This window comes from Babylonia areolata, chromosome 2 (genome assembly GCF_041734735.1).
Source record: "Babylonia areolata isolate BAREFJ2019XMU chromosome 2, ASM4173473v1, whole genome shotgun sequence".
NCBI lineage: Eukaryota > Metazoa > Mollusca > Gastropoda > Neogastropoda > Buccinidae > Babylonia > Babylonia areolata.
Genome location: NC_134877.1, coordinates 23,868,132 through 23,892,442, shown reverse-complemented (window position 1 = coordinate 23,892,442; position 24,311 = coordinate 23,868,132). Strand labels below are relative to the sequence as shown.

The 24,311-nt window shown below is 37.7% G+C and overlaps 1 protein-coding gene across 1 annotated transcript; it reads right to left on the bottom strand.

Annotated features, from left to right (window-relative positions):
• Nucleotides 1-87: 87 nt before the first annotated feature.
• LOC143299414 (MICOS complex subunit MIC60-1-like) lies at nucleotides 88-21,718 on the bottom strand. The gene is made up of 13 exons (XM_076612600.1): nucleotides 21,601-21,718; nucleotides 20,452-20,591; nucleotides 19,619-19,813; nucleotides 18,855-18,951; nucleotides 16,232-16,253; nucleotides 10,818-10,913; nucleotides 9,369-9,508; nucleotides 6,600-6,697; nucleotides 6,124-6,259; nucleotides 5,369-5,492; nucleotides 4,506-4,729; nucleotides 3,596-3,824; nucleotides 88-1,781 (listed from the first exon to the last, which is right to left on the bottom strand). Exons 1-13 carry the CDS (start codon nucleotides 21,640-21,642, stop codon nucleotides 1,162-1,164), a joined length of 2,163 nt encoding a protein of 720 aa, XP_076468715.1. The 5' UTR covers nucleotides 21,643-21,718; the 3' UTR covers nucleotides 88-1,161.
• Between the last annotated feature and the right edge of the window lie 2,593 nt (nucleotides 21,719-24,311).

Here is a 24,311-nt window from a genome sequence, read left to right as displayed (position 1 = left end):
CATCTAATAAATATCTTGCATATATCTGCAAAATAAATTCTTTAAGCATAACAACATTGGCAGAAAAATAACGAAAACAATTGGGCAGAAATGAATCACCATTTTAATGAGAAGGTATCAGGCTGGCATTCAGAAGACGAAATGACATACATTCTGACAAGATCATACCTATTTTACAATCTGTGTACTTCACACACACTTGAGAAAATTATTCTGCAGAAATGTACAAAATATAAACATCAGTACCAAAGGATTCCAGCATTTTTCTATCGGCTCCTGTCACAACTATGGCAAATCACATAAAGGCCACGTTACAGCACTGACCTTTTCAACAAAAAAAATCCTTGAAATGTTATCAATCATTCTTTCCATCTATGTCCAAGGTATAATGAGCAATCAAACCACCCCAATAACTGCACAATCAAGGGAGCAAACTAAGCAGACTATGCAAGCAAAACTTTTCCAATGGCAAGTTAATGATACCAATGCAAAGAGGTGCAATTCTTTGAGCACATTTACAAAGGTCTCCAGAAAAGCCAGTGAACTTATTCTGCTGTCTTCAGCAACTTTTTATCACTGTTGTAGCATCCCTAACAAGTAATACAACGCATACTTTTCCAAACATTGTAGCTAAAGCATCCAGAGTCTGTTTCCAAATATATTCCATCAAGAGTTCAATTGCCAATCTGAAAATCCTGAATTTTTTTTTTTTTTTTTTTTAAGACTCATCACAGACAGGGCATCATGTTGACCTGATTCTCTGCTCATCAAGATTTTCTCATATGGAACAAGCAGAAACCCTTAAAATGAAATCAGTTTGTTCTGTCTGAAAAACCACTTTTCTGAAGCTATCTCTTGCCTGCAATCTGCTGTGGGTAAACATAAACCAATTACACAGCAACCAACAGATTTGAAAAGTACACATAATCACAGAAAAGCTTCATGCTTGAAATATGTTAAAAGAAGTATACCCTCCAGCTGCTTTTTATGTTTCTTTCAGCACTACATTTTTTTCCACTTTCTTTTCACTTGAACAATCACAGGTTTGGGTCAACAGATGGTCTTTTTTTCTCATTTTTTCTTTTTTTGCTTTGTTGTTTTTGTTTTTTGTTGGTTTTTTTTGGTTGTTTACTCCTTCCTGACCATGTGTGTTTAATTTTGTCAAAATATGGTGCCAAGTCCACTGGCTGAAGCAAATGAGGTAACTGCATATGCTGCTTGTCTGGTTTCCAAAAGCAGCTTGGCCTCTTTCACCCAATCACCTGCCACCCGTCGTGGCTGTCCCGTCAACTGGTTCATGAAACGCACAGCCTGCTCAAGATCACCCTTCTCCAGCCAATACTCAGCATGGCCAAGAATGGAAAAAGTGTCCAGTTTGTCCAAATCTACAACATCATGCTCAGTCTTGGCATATACTGAATCAAAAACGAAAAAGGACTGGGCATAAGAGATGAAGTACTTGAAGAGTGTACCCCCTGTATCATCCAGCATGGCCACCCTGCGGCAGACAGTGCTGACATGTGGGAACCGCTCCCGCAGGCTGTCCTCACTCCACACTCCTTGGTCCAAGGCCTCCTCAGGGATGGCCTGGATCAGCGTCTCCACAAATGGATGTTTACCTCCAGCGTCAGAGACAGCCTCCACTTCTTTTCTCAGTGGCTTCCTCTTTTGCTCCCACTCCTCACCTTCCTCGTTGCCATGACGTATGGCCCCATTGAGAGCAATGCAGGACAGCCACAAGTCCTGAGCCACGCGAGCAATCTTCTCACTTTCTGCCCGAGCTGAAACACATCAAATTTCAACCACAAAATGTCAAGTCATACACCTGCAACCGACCCTATTTGAAAGCATCTTTTGAACCACTTGAGCCAGGAAGACGTTCAAACATACTTTGTAGACTTTTTTGTCTTAACTGTTTATATGTGATATTTGATTTACTTTAAGGCAAAGCAATATCTCTTTTTGATTGTCCTTACTTAATTTTGTTAATTTTTCATTATATGTGTATGTTTGTGTCGTAGTGTATGACAAATAATGAATGCTTTCAGTGCTCTTGTGAGCTTCAAGAACATGCGCTAGCCTACAGCAAGACGTCTAAATAGATTTAAATAAATAAATAAAACTTTTTTCTTTTTTTATTTTTACTAACTTAAAGGTAATGTTTGAAACAGTCTTGTCCATCTGCAGCTCACCCATCTTTCCCATGCAAAGATCAGAAGAGTTATTGTGTGCCCTGCTGTTCACACTATGGTCACATGTCTCCGCAAACGACAGACACAATGAAGCTTTAAGCCAACTAATATAACAAGGGAAAGAGCACTGACTTAGCTGCATGTCAAAATGCTCAAGGAGCAACTGGACCAATTTGATAAGCCTCCATGACTACATGATTATCATTTAATGTTGAGTGGAAAACATAAATCCCTGCATCGCCAGCTTCTTGGTTCATACACAAGGACAGGCTGAATTTTGACAAACACATCCCTTATGACTAGAATCTGTATTATTTTTTTTAATTAAAAAAAAATGAAATAAAGCACACACATCAAATTTTAATGGGATAACCATTTTTCAAGATCTTTCTAGAAATTTCCCTCTGAACGACCTGTAGATATACACGTGTAACTAATGAAATTAAATTATGTTACTTCTATTGCCCAGCCTAGCAAAGGACTATCTTGACATTTAAAATAACAGATGTCCAGCTCTAGAACTAATGATGCGCTTTGGAAATGCACAAGTTTCAGAAACAAATCTGAAACAAAAAACACCCCCCTTCCACATCCACCATGCAATTTCTTAGCATTAACGGGGCTCCCACCGAGGAAAATCAAAAATTCTTGGGGGGTCAGAGGGCATGCTCCCCCGGAAAATTTTTTTAATTTACATTTGAAATGGTGCAATCTGATGCAAATCGGAGCACTTTACTGCCAGTATCATAAATCTACAATGCACACAGAGCACCTCCATCTACAGGGATGAAAAAGGCATTGATACATACCAGCACTTCTAAGTTTTCACCTTCACAGCTTCAGTTGTGTCTCACAGTAACAATATTCCCAGTTATCACACTAACTCTGAGCACTACTCAATTCAACTGCTCATGCAGCTACTCGCAAAAATTTTGTTTTCTACTCTTTTTGTTTTGTCGTTTTTGCTGAATCTCATTTTTACTTTTCACTGAAATCTACGAATTTGCTGAAAAGTGGTAGCCCTGCTTAAGAATAATAGTGTATCTGAAATTAAACATTCTCACAACACACAGCAAATATGTGTGTTTAAGTAATGATTTTTGGTCCAGTCAACCTCTGAAAACAATTTCTGCACACATTTTATTAAAACCAAAAACTTTGTCAAATCTTTTACTTCTGTCCATCAGACACATACAATATTTTGGTTCAGTGCTCCTTCTTCACCCCCCAGCTGCTCCCCATTCTCCCAAACCCAATGAACATAGGGTTCATACATGCCTTAAAAATCCCTAAAAAAAAAACTGGTTTTTTTTTAAGCCACCTTTTAGGGCCTCTAAAGACTGAACCTTTTGTACCCACTGTCTCTGCAAACTGCTTACAGGAAATAGCCAAACAATACTCACCTTCCACTGCTGTTTCGATCCCTTTGAGACGTGCAATCCAGCCTGACACCTCAGTCTGGAAAGACTGCCTTTCTCTCAGTAGGTGAGTGTGGATCTCTCGTTCACACTGCCTCTCTAACTCGCTTGCCTGCACCTGCAGTACATCCTGGAGGTGATCACTGTGAGCTGCTGCCTGTCTGGCCAACTGCTGCCGAAGTTCCTTTTCAAAATCTGCACGGGCTTCTATATCCTGCAATTCCCACAAACTTTTTTTCAGGGGCAGAGTGAGTGTGTGTTACATAGTTTGTAATTTGCTACTGCTAGATGCTTTGCTTTTTTTTTGGTGGTTGTTCTTAATGAGCAGCTGAATTTTCCTGGTGTGGTATTTATCATTCAGTTTGCAATGGATGACTGAAGGTTTGTTTAAAAAAAAAATAATTTAAAATAAAAAATCCAACTTACTGACTTCCAACTACATATTTACACAACAGCATTAACTTATCTAGTGCCTTGCTGTGCTTGTAATTAAAACATTTAGGCCCAACACTCAGCTTATATCACAGATTGACATAAGTTTACATTTGGGCCAACAGCAAAGTGAGAGCTGTATTATCAATGGTTTCTCCAGTCAATGGGAAACCATTTACAGCTTAGTCTTTTGTAAAGGACTATGACTCAAACTAGGAGGCAAAATTGCACTGGCTCTTGGTGCTGCAACGTTGTGGGCTAGTTGGCCTTTGGGAACCATCCCAACGCCGACTGTCCTAAAACCCTCTTGGCCGAGAGAGTGGGGATGTACTTGGGCAAGACACTCTCCACCATAATCAAATTCTAGCCCAAATAGTCGGAACAGCAGTTGCCTCCTCTGCTGTTCTGATGGTCATAGTCAGACACGACTGACTATCATATATAATTAAAACATTGTTCATACCCATTTATCTTTTTCCACAATGAACTCTTCTCCCAGGCGCTCAGCCTCAGCAGCCACTTGCTGCAGGGCCAGTTTGGCATCCTCCAACTGCTGCTGTTTGAGAGCTTTCTCCACACGATGAGCCTCCATTGCCATCTGCTCTGCTAGCTGACGTTGCAGCTGTTCAATTCGACGGTGGGCATGAGCAATCAAGGCGTTCAGTTCTTCCTCAGTCAACTTTTTCGCTGAAAATAAAGTTGTTTTGCATAATATTACTTCTAGACTGCTTTTCCGAGAAGAAAAATGTTTATCGACAAAAACAATAAAGAACAATCACAAGTAAAATCCCTGTTAGTTAATTAATCTTGATGTGAAACCAAAATTTTTAAGTATATGCACTCAATGAAAACAATACACCTATCTTCCAACTATCAAAGTAATGTACTTCATGAAAGCTGACAGACCTATTTTCCCAAATTTATAGTGGATGCAGTTAATAAATGCAATGGCAACCTTTCCCGCTTTCCAAGCAGATGTGCTCAGTGTGAACAAATAGGCCTATTTTCTCACATTTGTTGTGGACACTTAATTTGCAGGTTAAACACAGACCCTAATAATATGATTTATAAATGATTTTCTGTCAGTCTGTGGAACACCAGTCATCTCAGTTTGTGTGTTTGTAATTCATTCAATTTTATGTGCTTATATCTCTGCATGTAAAAAAAAAAAAAAAAAAAAAAAATCAAACTGTACACAACTTTCAAAGTCCTTGTCCATAAAGTGACATCAACTGGTAAGGAAAGGCTTATCATCAATTTAAATCTTTATCCTTCAAAATAATACACAAACATTCAATGAGAAAAAAAAATATTTTAAAAATTTACTTCGGTTGCCCAGTTTCACATCTGGCATTATGCTGTCCAGTTCCTCAGCAAACTGCTTACGGCCTTGGTCAATCAGATCTTTATACTTTGCCATCACTCTGGCATCAGACTCTGACTTTTGCACCTGCACAGGCAACACTGAATGTTCCATCATTCTGATTTATAAAATAAACAAAATAAAATAAAATAATACAAAATAAACAACTCTGGCAAGAACATACCACTCAGTTCTGTAACCAGTTCAAAAACTATGAAAGCAAACAGGTTAATCTTTAAATGAAATGCTTATATTTCAAACAAGATAAAGAAATAATTTTTTTTGTAATCTGCTCATACTCTGCAGCTTATCTCTCTTCTCTTTATTATAAAAGGCAGTCTTGTTATGTTTTGTATCTTATTCCTACTACTGATCACTGGAGATGTTTTGTTCCAATTCTCTGCAGCAGCAAAACAGACTGTTTTCACTCTGGTTTCAAGAAATTAAAAATGGAAACAAAATGATCACCTGTCTAGTTATTCAAAAGAAAACTCTGTTCATATATAAATGTCTCTTTATGATTTAACAGTCAAAGAACACAGTAGAAGAGACAGCCCTCATTTTGTTGCGGACTTTGTTGTAGGTTATAGAGTATCATTATCTGGCAGGAATGTCAGACCCCTGCCGGAGTCTGCACTAGTTGGGTCATGGTTAAGTATGTGTAATTAAAATATCATTATACTTGTATGTCTCTTTATGATTAAAAATTCAAGAGTACCTCAGAATAGACCGTCCTCATTTTGTTGTTGACTTTGTTGTAGATTTCTTGAGCAGAGGTGATAATCTTATTCTTTTTGGTCACAGTGTTCTGTTTGCCTGTTTCAATAGATTTCTTCAAGCTGTCCATCGTTGTCCTGCAGACAGAAAAAAGAAACTAAAACAAAACAAATAAACAAAAAATACAATTACATCAGCTGTAAACATTGATACTTGTCACGAGCTAGAAACTCAGAAATTAACTGCCCAACTGAACAACTCATACAGAGGTCAAGAAGATGGACAAGTTTTAGTGACACACTCAGGCAGTACAATGATCACCTGAATGCAAAGTTTTTAAGAAAAAAAATTGCCTCACTTAAGTTTGAATTCCACAACAATAACAAGAAAATGAATCCATAGTAGCATCATGTACATTTGTCTAAGGTGGTAAAACAGTTGCTTAAGCTGAGCAAAAGTAACAGTGCCATACTGTACCTGGCTTCATCCATCAACTGTTTTGCTTTCTGTGACAGCGTTTCACGGTCACGGAATGCATCCCCCACAGCTTGCCACTGACTGTCTTTGTCCAAAATCTGAAAACATTCTTTTTGTTAAATCAAAATCAATTCTATACACATGGAATACATGTATTGTTTTTGATTAGTATAACTTTGTACAAATAAATATCTTTAAGCGTTCCAAAATCTGACATTATTTTCTCAAACACATTCAAAGTTTACTTTGACTTCCAAGGGAAAAAAAAAAGAAAGAAAACACAAAGAGTGAAAGCCCAATGGAAAATGGCACCTGAAGCTTTAATGTTCAAAACCCAATTACAGTTTAATCAATGCTACTACACTCAAAAGAAAAGCATCAAAATTAACCTCTTGACTGCGCTGTTGACGTACGGCGTACGTCATGAAATGTCGCTCACCAATGCTGTATTGACGTGCGCCGTACGTCATGTTACAACGTTCTATGTTTCGAGTCCCGCATTACAGAAAATACAGTCTGCTAACCATTAAATTAGCTCCCCTGAAAGCTCTTTATCTCCTGAGTTCCATAAGCTAAAATTATTCATTGGATTGTCATATTTATGGCGAAAGTTTTGCAAGTTTGTACGAAGCTCAAGTTGTGTTTGCAAAGCCATGGCTGAACGCAGACAAACCCCAACACTTGCACTTGTATTGAAAGAATTCTTTCGCGATGCAAACAGTAGAGATGAAGATTGTGGACTGAATGAGACAGAACTGCGTGAAGTTAATGCCGAAGACGCTGATTTTGACAGTGTGGAGCTGCTTGATGAAACTGAAGACAGACAAGCTCAGCTGCTTCAAGATGCAGGTGGGTGTTTACGAGGTTTGTCAGTTTATTATTTGCTTTCTGTTTGTTGTAACAATGAATATGACTGCATTGTGTGTTTTGAATGTGTTAGCTGTGGTAAGTGGCTTCATTAGTCACTGATTAGTGTGTGTGAGTGAGAGAGAGTCAGTCACGTGGGTACTGTGTCTGACCATCACAGCCCAGGGGTGCGTGGCTTGCTGGCTGGCTCATTGTTGATGACAGCATGTGTCGCTCACCTGCAGCTTTCTGTGTGTTCGTTCCTGAGTGTGTATTGGTTTGTTGTTGTTGTTGTTATTGTTGTTATTGTGTGTGTGTGTGTGCGCGTGTGAGTGAGAGAGAGAGAGGGGGGGAGGGGGAAGAGATGATGTTTATAAAACTGAAATCAGAGAATGATATACAGAACTGTATGCCTAAATTACTTTGTCAATTCAACACTTGTAGATGTGTGTGTGTGTGTGTGTGTGTGTGTGTGTGTGTGTGTGTGTGTGTGATGTGTTGTCATTTTGTTTTGTATGAGAAAGAGAGAATGAAGGGGGTGTGGCATACCATGAACCAGTTTCAGTGTGTGTGTGTTTTAGGGGTTTGGGGTGGGGGGTGGGGTAGGTATGTGTGTGTGTGTATTTCAGCTTCTGAAAACAATCAGAAATAAAATGGTACCATTTCATGATCTTTTTATATGTAAAAAACAAAAAACAAACCCAAAACCCAACAAACTTAGTCTTTTATGCAATGTGTTTCAGGTATGCAGCATGGTGATGATCATGATGTTCATCCTGGATCATCTGGAGTTGACAACTTGCCACAAACCTACAGCTGAAGACCAGCAGCAGCAAGACCAAGGGGCAGTAAACAAGCCTCCAGCAATTCTGGATTACAACAAAAACATGGGTGTCATGGACCATCATGACCAACAGCTGCAGCCCTACGATGTCACAAGGAAAACCCTGAGGTGGTATAAATAGCTGTGTGTGCATTTTCTACAAATTGCCATGCTGAATGCACACATCCTCTACAAAAAAAAGCAGGCAACAGCAGTACACTCCTGGACTTCAGAAGGATGTAATTAGTGCCATGATTTTTGGTGACCAAGACACTGCTAAAGATGACCACGCTGTTTGTCTTGTGTGGACGACACTTCATCCCACCTTCCCCACAGAAGGCCTGGCCACAAAGGAGGTGCAGAGTCTGCTGGAAGAAAGGACAAAGAAAGGATGTGGGGTTCTACTGCCCAGACTGCCCCAGCAAACCAGCACTGTGTCTTGAAGACTGTTTCTGCAAATACCACACACAGCATTTTTACTGGCGATAGATCCTAGGTGAGTACACCCTTTTCATTCTTTGTATGGACTGTGTTGGAGTCTTATGCACCTGGACACTGTTGCTCAGCCTTGACAGTGTGTGTGGTTGATCACAACAGTCACAAGAAAGACAGGTTGATAACCTAGTTGATACTGTAGCACCTACATGGTGGAATGACAGTCCCAATTTTTTTTATTAATGCATTTTATGGAATTTTTCTGTCAGATTGACTCATTACTTGAACATGTGAGTATCAAAAACAAAATCTTGGTTCATTTTCCTTTCATTTGATATATACTTTTATGCACTTATCTTCAGTACTTTTTGAAATATAAGCAAATTAAAATCATTGGCGTGTTTTTCTTGTTTTTCTGAAAATTTTCTCAGCATAGGCCATAGCAAAACGTACTAGCAGTGAAGGGGTTAATGGAACAGAAAGTTCTGCAAAACATAAAACTGTTCATAATTGAGCTGAATATCTTTTCAGCAGAATTAGATTAAAATGAAAATAAAGAATCCTTCAAAAAAGCAAACTGTGCTATGTCCAGCAATGATGAATCGTTATCCTTATCCTCACCAGCAACAAATTATAAAAAGACATGGATAAAGAACAGTACAGACCTCTGTAGTATCCTCCATTGCCTTTTTCAACAGCTCTGTGTGTTTTTTGGTGGCTTCCACCAACTTCTGTTGCACAGCTACTGCTTCTTCTGCTGCCTCTCCAGCACGTTTCCCCAAGTTCTCCAGAATCACCTCCAGAGCTGCACACACCACCACTTTTATTTTGTACAACTGGATGTACTCATCTGACATCCCTGATTCACATTACATGAATCAATTATTCTGCAATAACCAATTAATCCATCTTGACAAGTCAAACAATGCAAGATTTGCCAACAGCTTTCAGTTTCCTGTGAATCAAAAACTTGTCCTTTCACTATCAGGTGTGCAACAACCTGAACAAGAGTATAATGTTTGTGCATTGGCAAGGCCCATGTCTGGTAGTTTCCAATTTTCATCAACATTTCACGGTTGATGGGTAAAGGGAAATGGCCTACTTTGTTGTTACCCATCTTCTAGAATGTTTGAAGAATGTTTATATCCAATGAACTTGTACAGTCTGCATTGGATGACTTATAGGCAGCAGAAAATTCCCAAGTCATTTGTATACACTGTTGGTGAAAATGGAGTTGTCTACAAAAGGTCAATCTCAGCTCATTTAACGGTATAGAGCTTTAGAAGTGGCTCAGAAATTACTGAAAGGTATGGACAGTGGGGAAGAAAGCCTGTGTAGTAGGGAGGGTGACGATTCAGGTGCAGATTTGGATAATGATGATAACTGTCATGACCCACTTCATAGCACCAGAGGGAAAGTAAGTGACATAAGTTTTGTGTCTGAGACTGGTCAGCCTGAATCAAAAGCAGGCCAGGAGTGAACTGACAGTGGATGTGAATCAGTTGACAGCACAAGTACTGTCATTCTGCATCTGTGGCTGGGAAGGGAAGGGGGACTGGGAGAGGGGTGGTAAGTCAAACTGGTCACCAGCGGGGAAGGAAAAGAGAGGGCGCAATCTGTTGGACAGGTGCCAATACACAGCCAGCCAACCACTATCTTGTTTCATCAAGCTCTGATTCAATACTGGGCCAAAGGCACCAAACAAAAACAAATTTGACTGGAAATCCTAGAAGTAATTGTGATGAAGTGAATTTTCAACAACTTGATTTCATGGAAATTTTCTTTAAGATTTTAAACAGCTATACAGAGGAATCATGACAAATTTATCAGGTACTTAAAAGTACAATGTATGAACAATCCTCAATTTCAAGGAGATATCTTTTTATTTGAGGAAGTAGTGCACTTTTTGTTTGCACTCAGGTGAAAACCCTCAATTTTCACTCAGCCAAGGAATGACGAAATTGTTAAAATGTTTGGCAGGCAAGGAAACAATAAATCAATAATCTGCAGACAAAAAATGTTATGAAAGTAGAGAATCCAAACACTCAGTCTTCCCCAACCCACCCTCCCCGTCACACACACACTCTCTCTGACGCTCATACCAAAAATATTACCTGCATTCTCAGCAGATTCTTCAGCCTCTTTTTCTTTCTGTCTCTGTTCAGCCAATCGTTTCTGCTCTTCCTTTGTTCTGTGTGCCTGAAGGTTAGCTAATAAAGAAAAAAAAATTCATTTTTAAAAAGCACAAAATGAATGCCTTGAGTTATGCACCACATATTTAGCCCATTATCACAAACAGTACCTAGAATTGGAAACTTAAAAAAACACAATGAATGTCATTTACTTTAGAATTATAGAATAGCATTCCAACTTTCCCTCAATAAAAGAATAATAAGACTCGATTACTTATGTGTCATTCCTCTGACTTCAGATTATTAAAAGAAGAAAAAAAATAAAACTAGTTTCAGTTTCAATTTCTCAAGGAGGCGTCACTACATTCAGACAAATCCATATATGCTACACCAGATATGCAAGGCAGATGCTTGACCAGCAGCATAACCCAACATGCCAGTCAGGCCCTGAGTGCATGCATATATACTTTTAAAGCTTTATCTACCAGAGTGGATTTCTTTCTACATAATTCTGCCAGTAGAACAACCCTTTTGATGCAATGCGTTCTTTTTCAGTGTGCCAAGTGCTTGCTGCACATAGGAACTCGGTTTATTGGCTCATCTGAATGACCAAACGCTGTTTGATTTTCCGGTTTAATCTGGAAAAAAGGGCAAGACTGGGACTCAAATCCAGACCCTCACACCACAGGTATTGGGAGATAAGCGTTATAACTATTCTGCCACCTTCTTCCCTTCAAAAACACCTTCCTCCATCTTCAAAAACTTTTCTTTCTTGTTTTTTTTTAAAGGGGGTGGGAGGGAGGGGTAAAGTAAGAAGCCATTGTTACCAGAACCAACCAAGGTGATGTTTTTTGTTTTGTTTTTCAGCTCGATAAAATCAAAACCAAAATAGTCAATTGCACATATTGATCCAAATCATTTCTTTCCAACCGTAAGGCCTTATTCAGACACTACTTTATCAAAATCAATTACTTAAGTTTTAATTTCCGTACAAGTGTATACTCCTATGACCTGTCAGTGTGAAACAGTAAATGAACAGTGCAGAAATCCCCTCCTTTCTGTGAATTCTGTTCACCTGTTTTACTTATCATTTTCTAAATCTAAGCCTTGAAATTGCAATTCTGGCCTATGTGATCTGTTTACATTAATTTACACAATTACAGCCATATTTGAGAAAGAAAGTGTTTGAAATCATTTTTCTTAAAGTATATAACAGCCTAGGAAAAGACCTTGATTACTGCCCATTTGTGCAGGCATGCAAGAGTGTATGTGTGTGTGTGTGTGTGTGTTTGTAAGAGAGATAGAAAGAGAGAGAATTGCCACGCCAGATTTAATGAAGCTACCTGATAGAAATTCATAATAACCAACGCATCAAAGTAATGAAAACAAGACATAACAAAGCAATTTTGAACATCCCTGATGATTAATTGTAAGCAGCTTCAACATATACATACATATATATATATATATGAATTTTGTCGCATCAACTCTATCTGTCCGTACCTTTCTGTTGAAACTACTAAAACTCTTATTTCTGTTTTGTGCTGTCACGAACTGACTACTGCAATTCTCTTCTCATTGGCTGTCCACATAATATTCTTCAGCGAATTCAAAAACTTCAAAATAATGCTGCCCATCCGACTCTCAGAGTCCTACATATATCACGTTTTTTCTCCTCACTTCCGCATTCTTCACTGGCTCCCCAATGAAGCGAGAATTAAATGCAAAGTTGCATGTCTCTGCTATTCTGCTTTCCACTCCGCAGGACCTACATATCTCCCGCAAGAAATTTCCACTCTTCCTCTGACTGTTACCTTTTGAAACTTCCTCGTGTCAATACAAGAACCTATGGTTCTTGAGAAAGAGGGTTTTTTGAGAAAGAGTGGTCATGAATGTTTTATGTAACTTGTAATATTTTTCTTTTATGTAAAGCGCCCTGAGCTCTTAGAGAGAAAGGGTGCTATATAAATGTACATTATTATCTATTATTACTACACACACACACACACATCTATCTACATCCATATATCTATATCTACATCTGTGTGTGTGTGTGTGTGTGTGTGTGTGTGTGTGTGTGTGTGTGTGTGTGTGTGTGTGTGTGTTGTGTGTGTGAGTGTGTTTGTTGTTTTGTTTATTGAACATTTTCAGAAAATACAAAACATTAGAATACCCTATCTCTAAGAAGTAAGAGAGAAATTTTGTTCACATGTTTTCTGACAAATAAAGGTGACACATGCATTAGCTCCGCAGAACGATCAAAGTCCAACCATGCATCCAACAGAAACAAGAACACCAATTCAAAGTAAACATACATGCAAAACATAGCAATGGTCACATAACATTCTTAACTTGGTCTTTTTACTCTCTGTGTGTCTGTCTGTCTGTGTGTCTGTCTGTCTGTGTATGTCTGTGTGTGTGTGCGTATTTATGCATGTTCTTGTGCGTGTGCTTGTAAGCGTGTGAATGTGTGTGCACGTGTATTCATATGAAAAAAGAGGAATGTATAAAGTCAGTTTAATTAGAACAGTGCAATCAACATCCTATAACTAATGAATTATAACATCAATCAGCAAATTAAAAAGAAAATCAATACAATCACAATACCTGTAGCCCAAGTCTCACCACAGGTACACTCCAATCGAGCTATGTAACAGGGATCCAGCGATTCATTGTGCGTGTGTGTGTGTGTGTGTGTGTGCGTGCACTAATAAAATATTCAATTTCGTAATCAATATATCTAAGACATACTTTCAATGTTTCATATAAATACATAAAAGGCAGCACACAAAATATATATCAAATAATAAAATACAATATATGATAAGCACATTACCAACAAAATGATTCAATAATCATATAATTATGCACAAAACATGTAATTACATGTACATACATCTCAGTCATAAAATTAAACACTCTGAAGCAACCATATTCAAGTAAATAATCATGTATATGAACTTTATATATGAAGCACATCTAAGACATGCATAAGATGAACAGTACAAGCAGACAGCAAAGGCCCTGTCAGATGTTGAAAGGGGCAAATCCCCAAAACTTCAGCCTCAGTTGCCAAAGCACAAGTAGTTGCAGCAACGGGAGATATTGTGAAAAAGATAAAATGCAGCCAAAGAATTCACGGCACTGAGTTTTGTGTTGCTGGTGAAAACTTACCTATTACAGTATTAGCATGCAATTCTCTTCTTCTGTTATCGAAGTGCTTTGTTTCCCCACTCCAATAAAATGTCACTTGACATAAGCCTAATCATGAATAAAACTGAAAACTATGCTTTTGGATTTTGTTCTTTATGTTGGGTTGATACTTATTCTTTCTTAAGCACTGATCTGTGTATTTAACATGCTGCAAAACAGGATGTGCAAAGCCTATTTCACAAAATCCAACATGAACATCTCAAGTAGCAGCAGACCGAATGCAGATGCCAGGAAACCTGTGAATGCTTTTAAAAAAATTTACTTATTTGATGTGCATTTTCTCTCATATGAATGCGATTTTGTGAAAAAGTGTCTCAGTAAAATAAAGATTCACCATCCACCCCTTGATTTCTTATTGTGTTCCTTTAGAAAGTGCATGACTAAGTTCGCGGATAGAAGAAAAAGAAGCTTACCGTGATGCGATACACCTACTCTTGTTTAATGGCTACCACCCATTCACAAATGTGTGTGCATGTTGATAACAACCACAGACTGGTAAAAATCCACTCAATCATTTTCCATTTTCTGGTTACTGTTCAAAAATTTTGAAGCTCAAAATGAGTGGAGCTTGTATTGTTGTGACTGTATACAAATACCCCGGCCTCTCCTCTCCCACCCACATTCTAAATCAGTTGCACTGAGTCTCTGTGTGTATTGTCTGCAGTGTGGGCATTTGTTTGTTTCTTGCTGTTTTTATCTCTCTGCGTTTGTGTGTGGGGATAGCACTGTAAACAACCTACTTGTGGATATTTTTACACACCCTTTCAAACTGAAGTTCATTCATTCTTTTTTTTCTTTTTTTTATCGTAAGGACACCACTGTATGCCCTACCTCTGCTGAAGTAAATTTCCTTAAACAATGGGTGGCAAGACTGTTCATAGATGGCCTCAGAGAGCTGACAGACAGATTGATGCATCTGTCATTTTTGCCAGAAACATCAGTACTTGCTCCCTCCTCTTCTGGAAAAACTTGTCATTGAACACCCCACCAACCTACCCACTTACAATGCTTTCAAGCTACATTTGGTTTGTTTTTGTTGTTTTTTAATTGCTGTAATTTTGCAGAAGCTGCTCAGCCATAACGATTGATCAAGTTTTGTAGCTATCTTTTGACTTTAATTTTTTTTTTTTTTAAGCAAGATTCTGAAGAAATCTCATCCATGATCTGTACTCTTGTCTTACAAGATCATGTATCATTCCTTTTCTGACAAGTTTAACTTGAAGTTTTACTGTTAATTTCAATTTATTTTGAAGGCTAACATAGCACTTAAAACGCAAACAAATTCTCTTAGTGCTACTTATCACAGTTACTGAGATATTGATTTTTGAAGCATGCTACCCCAAAAAACATTCTTCTTGTTTTTTCCCCTGGCCATTCGAAGATTTTGCATTGTTTGAGACTCTGGCACTTAACATTCAGCTAACTATCTTACTTGGTAAAAAAAACTTCCGTGTACTTTCTGTGATATGTTCTGCAAGAGATTTAATCATGAAATGTAATTGCCCATTGTTTTCAGTTGTGTTAAGGTAGACATTCAAGGCTGCTCTTCCAAGCATCGTAATCTACTATTTCCCACAAATTAGATAGGTCCTATTCTCCAATATCTTTGCTGCGTAAGTGTTTGTGTTTATTTGTACAACACTACAATAAGTCTTTATTATATATATGTTTTTTTTATAAAAAAATAAAAATAAAAACACGAGTTTTCACTACAGTACCCTTACAGACAGTACAGTATGACAGAGAAATTTTGAAAATATTAAGCATTAACAGCTCATATGCACGATCACATCTTTAAAATGGAATATCTTCAGAACCAATCAAGACATTCACTAATTTCAAAAACAAAAACAAACAAAAAATTATTGTATTGTCATGTTCTTTGCTAAAAACCACATTTAAGTCATTTTATTCAATATTTCACTGTAGCCACTTTATCACCTAACCACCACAGACTCAGTCTGTTCAAACATGGGAGCATTTAAGAAGTATTTCTGATAAAACAAATTTTTTAAGTCTAAAATAACTTAGTAACACACAATATGTTTTACTTCTTCATAAATTAAACCTGAACAAACCTGCTACAACATAAAACTTTCAAAAACATTTGATAAAAACATTCACTTTTATCAACTATTTAGTATTCCGTTGATCATGATTTCAAATATATGCATGTCACTCACCATCGTTTGTTGGTTTGACCACCTGTGAAACAGAAAATTAGAAACATAAAAGCTTCAGAGTTAAAACAAATTTAGAACAACATCTCTAACTCTGTCAGAGCAAACTTTGATCCCAAACAAAACACTTAACCATCTCAAACTCTGCCAGAGCAACTATGATCCCAAACAAAATAACCAATGCAGGCATAAATTATGTAAAGCAACCTAAACATGAAAGTGATTTTGCATTCTATGCACGACTATCTGAAAGTTATCTTAATTAACGGTAACCATTGGAGTGCTCATAGGACATCAGCTGACATCCTGCAAAGTGTTGCCATATTGCCGATATGACGTCCTGCAAGTATTTCAATTTTTCCTTCATCAGAGTTTCGTACAATGAACATAGACAGATTCCAAATGGTTAGTTTAATGCATCTGGATTATATGTATACTATTCAAGCGAGCATTCATCAAGTGGAAAACCCTTCTTTTCTCAATAATTATTTGCTTACTGGACCACTTTGAGCATACATGTAAAGATTTTCTGTCTCAAATGCCAAAAAGGTGCCAAACACTTCGTCAAGTGAAGACAGAGGAACCAGTCAGCAGATTTAAACAATTTTGCAAGCTGTACTGATGATTATAATGTTGAGAGATGGATCTGTCTTGTCTGATGGAAAGTTTGAACTTTAAGGTGATGACAACGACGGTGACAAAACTGACATCATCATTCTACTCTGTCTTCAGTCCATCTATCCATCACTGGCATCAGACATCATTTTTAAGCAAGAGACCATGACTGACAGTGAAGGCACAATACTTCCATGTTATTTGAGAGGAGGGGGAGGAGAGATAGACTCATAGAGGAGTGGTTAAGACAACAGGTTGAAGGCCAGACAGTAGGCGTGGCTCAGCTGTCATTTTAGTATTTTTACTGTCTTTTCAAACTGATCAACCGCCAGGAATGGCAACAGCCAATCTTCCACGACTTTCATGAAACCTAGGGTTCACAGACAATAGATGGGAATCACGTTTGTTTCTTTTTTTACTTTTTCATGTCTTTGTCACTAATCAGTTGACGGATTTATCTATAGAGGAGACAAACCAGATGCACAGCAGACACCTTGTCCAATCAGTTATGACCAGGCAGAAAGGAATATCATCACAGCACTCTCTCCTCTAAAGAGAGACACTCTTAGATCTAAGAAAAGCTTGAAGGCTCACCCTCTGAGAACATATTGACTTTTTAACTTGACCCAACTCACATATATCATTGCTGGGACAGTTATTCACTTTCATGACTGCAAGTGTTGTGATTGTTATCATGAACTTGTAAGCCATTTTATTTCCAGGTATATATCAGGCAATAAATTTACTATTTACAGCTTTTTTTGTTTGTTGGTTGGTTTTGTTTTTTGTTGTTGCTGTTTTTGTTTTCTTTCTGGGTGTTATTCTGTGGAGGTAGAAATAGATATTTTAATGCATAAAATTAATGTCTTCAGTTTAAAATGCCTGATTTCAAAATAATTGAAAAAAAGCCCAGATTTAGAATCAACATTCATTTTCCTTCACAAAAACATTCACTTTTGTTCTGTATCTCTTGTAGTTTTTTAGCTAGATTTTTTTTTTTTTAATTCATCACCCCTGAATCCTCAAAATTCACAGGCAAGATGAGAACACTTTTTTTTTCTTTTTTTTTTTTTTAAACACGATTCTCTGGCATTGAACCAGTGGAAAATCAAAGGCAGGAGTCTGACTTTGACTTCACATACCCTAATTTCTGGCCTTCAAGTTTTACTTTTAAGGTTTAACTTTTTCACTGAAATCTGACCTTCATGTCTTATACTGTTACAGACTGTATGCACCCTATTTGTTTCTGAAAACAAACTTCTTACTGCCACTTGGTGCCACCTATTGCAACAAACCCTTTACCTGAAAACATTTTTTATAAAAATACATGCATACAATCACGCTGAATAGCCACATTTGCATGCTTCAGTCTAATGACTATTTGATTTGACAATGTTGATGTTAACCATCATACTAAATAAATCACACATGACGCCAAATTTGAATTTAACCATAATGATGATTCACACTCAAAGCATGAAATAAGACCAGCAACTGAATAAGTGAAAACAGAGAAAGAAGTCAGAAATATGAAGAGATTGATTTCAAATCTATTTGAACATGCAAAAGAAGACTGCGGTCAAGAGTGTAAACAAAGCCGACAGACTGGATCATAAGTTAACATAATAATGCACTGGGGCTTGACCATGCAGATTTGACTGATGGTTTCAAAACAGAAGAAACTCTCAGTGTACCAGCTTTTAAGAAAACTGATAACAGAGCAAACAGAGTCAAAGAGCCGAGTCAACAAAAGCAGAAAGCAACTCGAATTCCCAGCCAGTTTCCAAATGATGTTGGAGTCAACAAAGGCATTCTGCACCAAATCAATATGGAGGACTTTCACTTTCCAGGATATTCAGCAAATGCACCTTGCTGGGTGTGTACACCCGAAGAGTAAACGTCATGTGTACAAATTAACTTTCTTCCCCCAAATCAGGGGGTGCACCCAATGCCACTAATCAGTAATTGCCTTTTAAAGCTATACAATTATAGGCTGGAAATAAATAAATACCTTTTCTTCAGGCTTGGGTTCTTTGAAGCTAAGTGGTTGGTCGTCTAACCGTGGTTTAGTACCACTACCAGCAATGGGCTTCAGCTCACCACCAGTCCTGCAAGTATAACAAGAGTCATCTGCTGAATCTGAGTGGAACAATTTTTTTTTTAAGATTCCAAAATGGTCAGAATCAGAATCAGAGTAACTTTATTATATCAGTAAAAAAAATCAAATGTGGCAAAGTTTGTGATAATAGAAAAATGCTAAAATTTGGCATAAAACATGTAAAACAAAATCCCTCTCAACAGAGTCATAGAAAAGCAAGTCCAATAAAATAAAATCAAAACAAATATAATATATATTCATGTATTAACTTTCCATTATTTAGAACACACACATACACGTGTGCACACACAACCACCTGTATGCACAAACCCATGCGCCCTTTTTGTATACACTTGCATAACATATCTTACAAATATGGCAAGCAAAGTTAATGAGATGGAGAAGACCAAGAGAGACAAATAGAGGTGGAGATGGGACAGACAAACCTTAAATTATCAGAAAATACAAGGTGAAAATTAAATGTACAGAATGAATGGCCTTTACTATTTCTACAGAACATATAGATAGATAGATAGACAGATATACCCATTCTGTTACTTTAAAAGTTTACAGAACGTATCAAAACACATTATACATAAACAAGACAGACAGAGACAGCCAGCCTGTAACAGATAAAAACAAAAGAAAGTGAAATTTTAATAAACTATGCAACTTACGAAGGCGCTGAAACAGGCTGGTATACTTCAGGAAGGCTTGCAAATATGGTATCCATTGCTTCTTTGGAGTAAGGCACATTGTCTTCCAATGTCTTGCGAAAGTTTGGATCATACCAGGCATAGCCCACTGTACCACCAACTCCCACAGTTGCCACTCCCAGAAGCTTGAAAATTGTCCCCAAAAAACTTCTGCCGCTGAAACATTTTCAAAACAATCAACTTTCAGGGCTCACAATACCAAATTATTTTATTTTTAACCTCTTCAGTGCCCCATGACATACATATATATACATCCACAAAAATGTTTCACTATTTGCCCCATGACACACATAAGTCAGCCTCATTTCAGGATTTTTCACAGTTCTGTTTTAAAGCTGATGTGTCCCAACATCCACCAATCAGAAAGCTTGTTATGTCTAACCGCAGGGAGCAACAACCAATCACATTCTGTATCATAATTTTTTTTATTATTATTAAGAGAATAATACATCTTGCTATCTATAATTTCTGGATGTTATTATCAGTAGCATACAGTATAAGTATTCAATGCAATTCTACACTGGTTCCAAAATGCCATTTTGTCAGATTTTTTTTTTTTAATTCGAAACTTAATCCCTCAAAAATTATCTGAGATAATGCTTTATTACTTTCTTTCAGGCTTGCAAATCAAAATATCAGGTTTCTGCTATGAATCTGATAATTTGGCCTGAACTTCCTACTAGCAGAATGAATCTCATGCACAAAATATAAAACATTACACATATTACAGTCAAAAGTTCTTTTAAAAATTCTAGCATGACTGTCCAGATTAAAATCTGAATGAATTTATATACCCTTCATTTGGAGGTGGTGGTGGTGGTCTTGGAGGCTGTGGTGGAGGTGGAGCTGCATTATATGCAAGCTTTGTTGACCCTTTTTCTTCAGCGGCACATCTCTTACTTGTATAAGACAGTCGTCTTCTGCACTCTCCTCTCTACAAACAAAAATAGAGAAAACCCAAATACAGATTAAATCAGATTTGAAATTATTTAATTCAATGATAACTGAAATCTATGTGTGTGTATCTGTGTGTGAGAGGGGCAGCGAGTGACCAAATTGTGCAAGTTTACAGTATTGTAACAAGCTTTCCTGAAACTGCAATTTTGAAAGCTGTACAGGAAAGCGTGTGATATCGTTATCATGTTAGTATGGGGTAATGACGGTGGGGTTTTTATGCAATTTACACTACAATTTATCTCCACAGAGTCGATGACAATGGTAAAATGGTTATTTATGACAATTATGTTGAACTGCATGCCTGCATTGCAATGTACACGAAATATACCGTGCATGTGGTCTAAGAGTGGAAGATTTTTTGAATTTAACACTGTTGAAAAAACACGAAGCTCTAGCAAAGATATATACCCAAAACATACTCGATTAAATGCCAAAACATACACTTTTACTAACCGCGTTATAAAATGGTGGAACCCACTAACAGAACTAACCAAAACAGCACCAACTCTTAACCAATTCAAGAATCTTCTAGACGCTGATATAAATGTAAAGATAAAAAAGTATGAATATGATGATTAAATTACTCGTAGGAAAATTACCGCATGCAATGCAGACACTACTCAATGTTGACGAAAAAGAAGGGACATCAAAAAGGCCGCGAGGCCTACTTCGTCCCTATTCTATACCTATACCTATGTAGCTCCAGGAATTTAGGACGCTAAAATTAAATATTACCACACATAACTTCTTGTGTGCGTGTGTGTGTGCTTATGTATGTGTGAGGGCAACAAGAAAGGGCAACCACTTAATTGAACTTCGTCAATCCTGTCATGATCAGATAGATACGACTCCAGATTATGACAGTGCATTTAATGACTGTATGACCTCGTCAACAGAACTGGAAAACGAATACTTTTGTTTACATAAACGCTTAACAGCGGAAAGTAAAACACAACCAACAAATGTTGTAACAAACTTGACCATACTGTTATTGCAGAAGATAAGCGTGCTGTCGATGTTTTCCACATAATTCCAAGTTTCTGTTGTCTGCACAAACCGTGGCAGACGGTCACAGGAAGGGTACCGGTGTGGGAACTATGGGTAAGCTAGCTTAGGTTATCACAAAATTATGCTTGGATCTATTATGTTCAGTTCGTTTTCGTGAAAAAAATTGAAGACATGAATCTAGATAATATTGTTGAATTTACTTGGCTATTACGACGTCTGGCTAAATAAGAAATCCTATGTGTCATCTATTCAATATTTTTGGTAATTAAACTTTTTGATATATCACAAAATGGCTGCGTCCTTGAGGAATGGATTTGCATGTAAGCACAGTTTCTGTTTTCATTTTGCATTCATCTGTTGTTTGGTTGTTGTCATCAACATGATTTGTAGAGAGGTGGTTGGTCGAAGGAACTGCCCTGTGGCTAACTAATAATGCTTGCAGCATAATATAAAATGAAGATAGAATACATACTCGTCTAGTATATGGAGGCCCCTTCCGAAGGGCCTGTTCATCGTTCTATCGATGAAGAACTATGTACTTAGTAAAATGCGTGGCAGGCACAAGGAATTAGGTAAAAATTTGTAATATCTTACACAGAGTGGAGGTGAAGTCCCACTTTTGCACCAAAGTGGACAGATTTCTCAAGTTACAATCAAGCCGATTTTAAAGGCGTAACAGAGTGTGCAGTTACAAGTACTAGATTAGTAGTAGTACGCTGTCTCAGTCAGTCAGTGTCTGGCAGGCTGTTCCAGAGGGAAACCATCCTGTTTATGAAGTCTCCTCAAACGTTGGCCCTATGGCGCTTTTTTCTGGAACTTCAAAGTGTTTGCCTGTAGGTCAGACAAACACAAACTTTGGCAGCTGGGCGTCATAGTAACCTTGGAGGCATTTGTATAGACCCTGGTGATATCCCCTCGATGGTGTCATCATTATAAGCTTGTGAGGCTCAACATCTCCAGTCTCGCCTGATAGTGTTTATCCTTCAAAGATGCCAACAGCTTCATTGTTTCACATCGCACATTCTCAGTCTCACTGCACAGGGTTTTCTGCTGTGGCTGCCAGATACAATGATCATCCATATTCCAGCAATGGAAGGACAAGGGCCTTGTGAAGCTGGACAAGGGTCTATTGCAACAGGTGGTTGAAGGATCTTCAGATGAGGCCAACAATCTTGTGCTGTTGATTGTGTGATCTGTTCCCTGAAAGATAAGCAACTGTTGATCAGCGCTCAACTTAGTCCAAGGTCCCACTCTACCTCACTTTGCCAGTCAGCTGTGACTTTATCCCTGACTCTGATGCCATATATTTTCTGCATTTGAACAAATACGTATGTGTGTGTGTGTGTGTGTATATATATATATATATATATATACACACACTACACCTCCTCATGGCAGATGCCAGACCAGCAGCATTACCCAACATACTTAATCTGGCCTGTCTTTAAGTCCATGTATACTGTGTAGTCAAATACCTGGCCATGGATTTCATAAGCTGCCACTTTTGCCAACAGTCTGCTACCACTGCAAATTCAGTAACACAACCAAATCAGGTTTTCTGATATTGTTGGTTCAGACCAAATCATGGTGATAACCATCAACTTATGCTATTAACCTATTAACCCTTTCGCTGCCAGGAAAATAAGATTTAAGTGAAATCTATTTGCCAGGGTTTTTTCACAAAAAAACGGGTATAAATTTTCAAAAAATTCTGTGCTCTTTGTTATTGGAGAAAGACCCATAAAAGTATATATTTTTCTGAAAGGGAAATGAATGAAGAATACAAAACATATGATGTTTTCCCATTTTATATGTTTTTAGTGACATGCTGTTGTTTTGAAATCCATGTTTTGTTTTTTGTCACATTTTCAACTTGTTCATTACAAACATTAGTCAGGTAATTTGCACTAAAATATCATATTTTCTGGACAAATGGATATCTGCACACACAAAATCATACTAGAACAACCACAATATAAAAAAAGAACTGAAAAAAAAAAATAGATACATAATGCATTGTGACTTCTGCAAGTGATAATATGGATGTGAGGCCACGCCCCCTCAGTCTCCACCCCCCTCCTCTTCATCCCTCTCACACGGTCACTTTATCCAGTGCTCATCAGACCGCGTTGGCTGAGTGCCAAGAAAATCACCTACACTGTGTCCTGCTCAAAATTCGGTGACTTCTGTCGTCTGCTGGAGCTGAACAGCCGGCATCACTCACTGATAGTCGTAACTTGGCCACTCTCTTGACTGCTCCCTTTATTGACTCACTTGTGTAAACAAAGTGAGTCTATGTTTTAACCCGGTGTTCAGTTGTCTGTGTGTGTGTCTGTGTGTCCGTGGTAAACTTTAACATTGACATTTTCTCTGTAACTACTTTGTCAGTTGACACCAAATTTGGCATACAAATAGGAAAAATTCAGTTCTTTCCAGTCATCTTGTTTAAAACAATATTGCACCTCTGGGATGGACACAAAAAAATAAAGAATGAAGCCTAATTATATGCAAACTGCATTTACTGTTATATTTACATTTTTTGCATTCTCAAAACTTGGCACTTTGATCTGATATTCTGACCCAACAACTAGAGGAGTCATTATTATCATTTTTTGTTCAAACAGAACTTCTTTTGCTAAGCATGGAAGTTTTATTTATTTTGCAAACATTTTGGTGCAGGGGGTAAAAA